At 35.9% G+C, this 8,847-nt stretch overlaps 1 protein-coding gene across 3 annotated transcripts; it reads right to left on the reverse strand.

Annotated features, from left to right (window-relative positions):
* Positions 1–2,935: 2,935 nt before the first annotated feature.
* On the reverse strand, positions 2,936–6,030 carry LOC104808403 (probable sucrose-phosphatase 2). 3 transcript variants are annotated; one of them, XM_010534081.1, is made up of 10 exons: positions 5,870–6,030; positions 5,721–5,758; positions 5,134–5,214; positions 4,756–5,055; positions 4,563–4,664; positions 4,274–4,468; positions 3,886–4,176; positions 3,602–3,788; positions 3,366–3,412; positions 2,936–3,248 (listed from the first exon to the last, which is right to left on the reverse strand). In XM_010534081.1, the coding sequence occupies exons 3-10, from the start codon at positions 5,191–5,193 to the stop codon at positions 3,153–3,155; spliced, it is 1,278 nt and encodes a 425-aa protein (XP_010532383.1). In that variant the 5' UTR covers positions 5,194–5,214; positions 5,721–5,758; positions 5,870–6,030; the 3' UTR covers positions 2,936–3,152. The 3 variants fall into 3 exon arrangements, with proteins under 3 accessions (XP_010532383.1, XP_010532384.1, XP_010532385.1); XM_010534082.1 differs by having other exon boundaries at positions 5,134–5,269; XM_010534083.1 differs by lacking the exon at positions 5,721–5,758.
* Between the last annotated feature and the right edge of the window lie 2,817 nt (positions 6,031–8,847).

Below are 8,847 nucleotides of genomic sequence, written 5' to 3' on the forward strand. Positions count from 1 at the left end.
GTACATAATATAGTATATATATTAATATGTAGGCGTATTATATATATACACACATGCTATATATACATATATTTATATAGGTATACACAAGCATATATTTGTATAGTTTATACATATATTAATCTGTACGTATATATATATGTATATATATTTTATATATATTTATAATATATATATATATAAATATACGTATATTGTACACACATATATATCCACATATTATATACTAATATAAATACATATTATATATGCATACGCTTTACATGTATTATTCATATATATATATATATATATATATTAATATATATGCATAATATACGTGCATATATGCATACTATATATACGTGCATATATATATACTTACATATATATATACTTATACTATACATATACAAACAAATACGTACACAATTATACGTATATGCACATATACATATATTTATATAGTATTATATATACATCGCACTAAGACATATATATTATTATATACCTATACATATATCAGATCGCGCGATTGTAATTACGGTCGTGATCGTTTTTTTTTTCGAAATGATTTCGGTGCTCATACGTTTTCGTTTGATTCCCATGAAAATACCTCGGTGAAGTCCATTTTCCACTCTTACAAAATATAGAAACATCGAAATTGGAGTAAAATTGTACACGATAAAACCTATAAACCTATAAACGTATAAATATCGTAAGATACAATGTATATATTATACAAAAATATACTAATATGTATATGTTATCAGTATACAATTTTAAAAACTACTTAAATCTATTAATTGTTTGAAACAATTCAAAATTCCTTAATGGAACAATGTTTAATTAAAACTTGAATGGGATTTGATGAATGATCATAAAAATATCATATGTATAGGATATAATGACTATGAGTACTTGTTTAGAACAAGAGACTCCATAATTAACATGAGATTATCACATGCATATGAATTATGACTGAATCTCAAATAATGGTTCGCTTTGATCCTCACATCGATTTTCATATATCTATTTTATCTAATATGAGTGATTTGATTATATCAAACGTCATCTTTAACTGGATGATTATAACGATATTGTTTAAATACGTTATGGAAGATAGTAGATAGTAAAGATGAGATTTTTTCACTTGGAATGGGAGTGATATCTTGGAGTCCCGCGAGTGAGTAGGACTATGAAAATGTGTGGTCGTACTATAGATGATTGTCATCTATTATTTATAGTATATTCAATGAACGAGAAAACAATCGAATCGAATAAGGTGATTAGTTCCATACCCTTCTCAATCTTTTTCAACATGTCTATTTAAATCACCACCAATAAAAAAAAAAACTTTTCGGACTATACACTTTGCATGGGATTATCCATATCCTTCCGAAACTTTTTACTTACACTCGCTATAATTCTACTGGTGGCGTATAAGCACTAATCACGTTGATAATTTCTCCTTCTATAACTATTTTTACTAGTATGATCTTATCTCCTACTCTTTTATTGCAATAACCGACTCTTTCAAAGACATTTAAAATAATATCAACCCCATTTATATCAGGTTCTTGACTCGAGTATTACAAATCTAAAATCCATATTTTTAATCTCATAATTTTTCTCTCCTACCCACTTAGTCTCTTGGATATAAGCAATATTCACTCACCTTTTACACATCATATAGACTAGTTCCATCTATTTTCCCGTCAACGATCCGATAATCCAAATGTCCACTCTAACACTCCATTCCACCGAAGTTTTCTTATCACTCTTCCTATAATAATGTTTATTGTACCCTAACTAAACTTTAATAATGTCATTGTATGATAATTTTAGGGTTTCACTGATTGGATTTTATGAAAATCCAAATAATAAACTGGATCTTTCTTTGGATAATTCATACAAACTATCAATAAAGCATAGATTAGAAAAACTTACCTGAAACCATGTATTGTAGCAGAAATACTTTAATAATCAATAGGTTTCTGCGTTTTCTACCATTTCTTTTGTACTATTTTTTTTACTGATAGAATTAATAAACTATAATATTCCTTTTATTAAGGGTAGAAACCCTATCTGTATTCGGATATGGAGAGCTAAAACTTCCAATAATACTCTTGAACTTTAATTCTCTCATGGATAATTATCCATCAAAGAACCAAATTAATATTAAAAAACCAAAAGTCCAAATTACATGGGCCATATAACGATTTAATTCTTACAATAAGAACTTTGGATTAACTTCTTTATCCACACACGTCTACGATGTGGGAATCCTATTTAGTACCATATCTGGACGCCAAAATAATGCGTCGCATTTGGGGGAATATTCTATACAAGTGTCTATTCTTCACTATAATCGGATTTCGGTATAACGTGGCGTAAGTAGAGGATGATCGAATATTTATATCATTTGAATTCATTGTATATAGACATGACATGAACTTTTATTTAGTTGGTTGTCACCTATTATAAAATCTTGCTTCTTTATCCAGATTTGAGACTCTTTAGACAAGAGCAAACTCATACATAGGTAAAATTCGGAATGAGATATTAGAGAAAAAGTGGGATGGTACGTATAGAAGAGAAATGACAATGACGAGAATAACATATAAGATAGTTTGGTTATGTAAAACGTAGGATGATAGTAGTAGAACATAAAATTCTGGAGAAAGATAAAAACAGACCTAAACTCGTTTGAAATGTTTATATATTTCGCAAGACTTGACCCAAAAGCAAAAAGAATGGAAAAAAAAATTCATTCGTCCAATACCAAATAAACTTGGGATTCTATTGTATTTTTTAGACCAACTAGTTTGGTATATCATTCTCCAAGAACTCTCTAATTTCACCTGGTTCTAGATCCAGTCCACAACCAAGAAATTTACCAGTTTCAATACTGTGTTTCCTATTGCATAAATCTACCGAACCAAGACAGCATTCATCTGAAACAAAGAGAAATCTCATTTGGAAATTCCATTGAGGGTTCGGAATCAAGGTACAATGTTCGAGCTTCTAAACAGAAATTGATAATACGAGATGAATACTGCTCCCCAGAAGTTACCTCTCTCTCTCTATATATCCATGGATTGTAGCTCATCGCCTTTTTCTTTTTGTCGCTACTTATTCGGCAAACAGAAACATTTCAAGATAGAGAGGTTTCAGATGATCCAGTTGCTATCATCCTTCACGGCTGATTCCTCGGACCATGATTGCTGCACGTTAAGCCACATGAAACCTTCCTCTGCTTCGCCTTCCTGCAGTTTTCAATGCATTTAGTTCATTAGTTACTCACGACAAGGAGAAGAAAAGAAAACCAGAGAGCTCCTGTAGTGTTAATGGAGCATCTTTCTCTGGCTTCAAGAATCTGATACCTTTGAGGAGAACTTGACAGTGGTAGTGCATCCTTTTCGTTCGTCTCCTTCGGAAAAGAAACAAGTGGAACGAAAAGGGTCGTTAAGTTTCAGATGAAGATAAGAAAATATTCGAAGAACCAAACTTGTAAGTGGACGAATATATATATACATTCAAGAAACGGGTATTCAACTACTTCTCAAATTGATAAGTTTCCTCGGATGCAAAATGGGTTTGGCAGATTTTGAAGGCTTACCACATTGTTCCCATTTATCAAGCTTCCCGACCCATGTCCCGGGAGTGGTATCTGTTGCAAGGACCTGGTCGACCCAAACACGGAATTTCTTTCCTTGTTTGTCTCCATGATACTTCCGGAGCTCATCAATAGTGTCAGTAAGAGACTTTTCGGCACCAGATGGATGGACAAAGATACCATTGGAGTGCTGAAATTTTAAGAATTGGGAAAAGGAATCAGCTCTGTTTAATACGCAGAGACAACGTTTCTAATTCTGTGACTTGATGAGAAACAAGTATGCTTACACATGCAGATTTAAGGCTTGCTAGGTATGTCTCGCAGTTTTCAACCTCACCCCTTCTCCATCTCTCATAGAACAAGAAGAATTTCACAACCTCGTGACAAGGATTTGCATTTTCAACCTTGCATTCTAAGAAATCAGAAACATCTCTTGGAGGAAGGTTAGGACCAAGCTTAAAATGACCAATGGCTTGAATGATCCCAGCTGCACATCTCTCAGTTGCATGGATTATCTTCGGGTTGTTCTTAGAGTTTTCAGCATGCCACTGCAACAACTCTTCTTGGGCATTGCTCACCTGAAAAAAAACAGATGCAAGATGGAAATCGAAAGTGGATAAAAACCCTCGACCCACAGGTGGAGATTTGGTGAAACACAGGTGAATAAATACCAACCATGACGCCATAAACATCGGGAATGCTAAATAGTTCAGCATCATTTCCTGAGTCCCCACAAACAAGAGTATTAACTGGCAGTTTTCCTGCAGTCTTCAGCTTCTTTAGCAGATAGGCAAGGGCTTGTCCCTTTCCGGCACCTTGTGGTAAAATATCCAAGTCCATGCCTCCACTGTAAATTATTTTGACATCTAACTGCAAAAACACAATACCATCATCTTCATAACAGACAATTATAAGGAGCTGCATAGCTTATGAGAATATAATCGAAGCAATAGATCAATCTTACACCACGTTTCTCCAACCGTTCTGATAGTTCCTTGGTCACTGCCTGAGCCTTAGTCTTGTCAACGTAAAAGCTAACCTTGTGAGGCCTTTGCTCAGTTTCTGACTGCATGCAGTAACCAGACAATGGTCATTAAAGAGCATGACCAAATCGATGGTGGAAGGGGGGCATACTTTGGTAAAAAAACATGCATTACCTGAAGAGTTAACTCAGGAAACTTGCTAGTTTCTTCTTTGACTATTTCCCGATCCCATTTCGTGTTCAACACCTTGACCCAACCATCATCAGGAACCATGGAGTTACCGTATGTTATCTCAGTCCCTACAGACATGATGGTGATGTCGGGGGTTAGCATGGGTTTTTCTTTCCTCAGCTCCTTGTAGAGAGTGGGAGATCTTCCAGATGAGAAAACAAGAAGAGAGTCATGGCGATAAGCATCTTCCCACAATGAGTTGAACCGAAGCAAAGAAAGGTTCTCAGCATCATGATGATCAACCTACGTAACATCCAGATATCAAAGCAAAATCGTACAAGCACAAACAGCTTGAGAAAAACAAGATAGTTAAAGGCTTACCATTGTATGATCAAGATCCGAGACTATCATCAGACGAGGAGGAGATGTCAGCCGCTCCATGTTTGCTACAATGTCCTGAACCTTGGGTAGTGGCAAAATCAAAATTATGGCCTCCTCTATTTTGATCTTCTATATTCTATCCAACGAAATAGAGCGCATGAAAAATATATATGACTATTGCTACAAGATTAGAAATTTGAGAGGTTAATCCAAACTCCAAAGCTATAAATGCCATTGCTGTTGTTACAGATTCGAAGGTTTTGCTAACAAAGGATCAAATCCAACATCAACAACATCGCCTTGATCCCAAATTTATTTGGAATCTGTCACATGAATTCTTCTTATTCCGTTCATTTCGGTTTTGAGTCAGATCGTCCGAAATTTACAACAATTTCAATTCATTGCTGCTAATGATACAGGATTCTTCTCGATTAGACTTGCATGGGTTCCGCAAAATTAAGCATACTGAACCATTTCCAAGATTTTCCCATGAAACAAACAGCAAAAAACAACAACAAAACTCGGGAAATCGAATCAAATCAGACAAATAACAACCCATATAAATAAGAACAGAAAAGAACACTCACTGGTTCAAATCAAATTCCAAGTAGCCACGAAAATCAATCTGATATTCCCAAAACAATGGAAAAAAAAGAGAGAGAATTGGAATGAGAAGAGCACAAAGCATATAAAAGTAACCGAAAAGATAATATGCTTGAGAATAAGAAGATTTCACCAGAAATTCGGTTTGAGCCTTTCGTGACCTTTCAGTTCCTTTTCATGCGATAAAACATCCAATGAAGGAAACAAAATTGATCGGCAAAAAGAAAAATGGAAAAGAGACAGAAGGTAGAGAATTGGATCCAAAATCGTTGGCGCTTCTTCTGTATGCTTGAAGCGAAGAAGCGCCACTCTTTTTCAAGGAAAAGATGGCATCACACGGTTCGACACGTGTCAAATATCGAACGGTTATATGTTACTGGCACCACGTAAGTACGTGGACGCAATCGAACCGTCTAGGAGGAGGGAGGACAAAATTACCCGAATTGTGGGTATCCGTCCCGACCCAAGGGTTGGGTACCCGAATTTCGAGTATCTGCAATACAATGAGATAGAGATCGGGTAGTAATATGTTTAAAACCCGAAATTCGAGTTTGGATTCGGATTTGTATTTTTAGATCCGGTAATTACCGCGGATACCCGAATAGTTAAAAGTAAATAATATACTTTTAAATTGTTAATACTTAATTGTTTTTATATTTATTTATACAAAAAATTATCATTTTATAATCTATTTATTTTTAGTATAAATATTTATCATTAATTTTATAATTTATTTGTATGAAATATAAATTTGAGAGTTTTTAATTAAAATTTGTTTAAATTAGTCGGGTTCAAGTATTCGCGGATATCCAGAAATTATTTCACAGGTAATATAGTTCGGATATCCGGAGAGTCGGGTTCGAGTTCGGGTTTTGAAATGAATAACTCGTCGGGTTCGGGTTCGGATTCGGGTTCAGGTATCCTCAAAATCAGGGGTACCCAACCCGTGCCCACTCATAAACAGGAGATTACTACGGTGTTTTTTTTATAAATGGCCTATATATATTAAAAGGTAAAAAAGTTTACAGTTTTGCTGCCTGAGTAATATACCATCATAAGTGACAACATTACTACGTATAATTAAAAAACGATAAAATATCCAAAATACTCTCGTTTTGTTAAAACTATTTCTTTACATACCCTCTTCCAGATGTGATCATGCGACCAGAATAACTATATGGTCACATGGTGGTCATAACATTAAATTCATGATTATTTTACTAAGTGATTAGTGTGATATGTAAAGAGTGACCATGATGATTTGGTGTGATCATCATAAATTTAATAGTATGTGATCATCATATGACCATACAGTTATTTTGGTCACATAGTCACATTTGGAGGAGAGTATATGCAGAAGTGGTTTTAGCAAAAGGAGGGTATTTCAGTTAATGACCCAATTAAAACTAGTAGTATGCAACATATACTTAGATCGTGGACGCAAACCAGAATTGGAGGCTTAGCCCTCCAAGATCAGGGAATGCAGTCTGATTGACACAACCTTCTCACATAAAGCTCCATCAATGTCTCGAATACGTGTGCGGAGTCTCAGAATTGTCCTCGATGGAGCTTGTTATTTCTTTTCTTCCAAAGATGGTAGGTCACAGTCTGCCAAATCGATAAAGTTGTCCACGTTTTGAGGAAGTTCTATACCGCTTATGCAATTCTTTCTCTACATATGGTGTTAGTTGTTGTGTACTTGATTATGCGTGTTCCTTGTGTTTACACTACCATTCCACTGTTTTATCCACAATCACATCAATCAAACCGAGCATAGTAACGTCTTCGCCTTCTTCAATACAGAATTGATTGTCTTCGCATAATTGGTTGTCAATAGGTTGTATCTTTCTCCAAGAAAATAACATCTTGTCCATTTGACAGGTTCAACACTCTTCTTCAAATATTCAGCAACTTTCGGAAACCTGTACATAAAAACATTCAGAAGCTGTTCAAAAATTTATAAGTCGTAATACAACAGTATTTACATCGTAATGAAGTTGTGTTGGTTGTAATGCTCTAGGATGATCCATGATATGACATTTTGACTTTGTATTGGTTCATTGATTTATGAATGCATTATATTCCCGTTATATGATTGGCATGTTTGTTATATTTCGGCATCCTTGAATCATTATAGAATGATTCTAAACACCCTGGTCAGTTATCATTGTGGGAACAATGATGAATTAAGACTAGCGTGAGGTGTGATCGATGCATTGGATGCATATCACAATCATGGGTACTCGTTATGAATGAGTGACTGGTTGACCCGCATGAGATTGTCACATGGACAGAGTCATGACTTGAATCTCATACATCGGTTCGTTCTTGGATCCTCAGACCTGAGATGTCTAGAGTATCTGATATGAGGAGTGGCGTGTCTTGACTGCGTCAAACGTCGTCTTTAACCGGATGATTATAACGACGTTGATCATATACGTTCACGAATCATATGGAGATAATAGAAATGCAATATGGGACTTGTCACCACCTCAATAGGAGAGATATCGTTGGGCCCTCTCGTGGAAGTCGGACTATGAAAATGCGTGGCCACGCTATAGATGAAGTTGCATCTATTTTATTAGTCGATTTGCCAAGACGAGAAAGCGGTTGAACTTGAAGGGTGGCTCAAACCATGCCCTTGTTCAACATATGATATCGGGAGATAAAGGATCAGAACTCGAGCTGTTATTGTCTTGATTAGATCACCTCTAACTCAATTCAACGTGGGTGGTCATGGCGTCTTGCTAGAGGCTAACCATGACTTGTAGATCGGAAATGGTTCTCGAGGCTACTGCCACTGCGAATGGGCCTACAGGGTCACACACCATATGGGATGGACTTATATGTGAAGTATCGGAAAGATACACTTGGATTTGGTCGAACAACCGGTTCTCGGACCAAATCAGAGTGTCGGAACGAGTTTCAGCCTTCTGACTCGGACCGAGTCAGTACTTGACTCGGACCGAGTCAGTTCCAGACTCGGACCGAGTCAGTACTTGACTCGGACCGAGTCAGTTCCACGCGGGCCAAAGCCCAGAAAGTGTTTTGGGCTTGGCTGATGTTTTGACTCGGTCGAGTCAAAGTTTTGACTCGGACCGAGTCAATACT

This window comes from Tarenaya hassleriana, unplaced genomic scaffold, assembly GCF_000463585.1.
Source record: "Tarenaya hassleriana unplaced genomic scaffold, ASM46358v1 Cleome141, whole genome shotgun sequence".
NCBI classification, from domain to species: domain Eukaryota; kingdom Viridiplantae; phylum Streptophyta; class Magnoliopsida; order Brassicales; family Cleomaceae; genus Tarenaya; species Tarenaya hassleriana.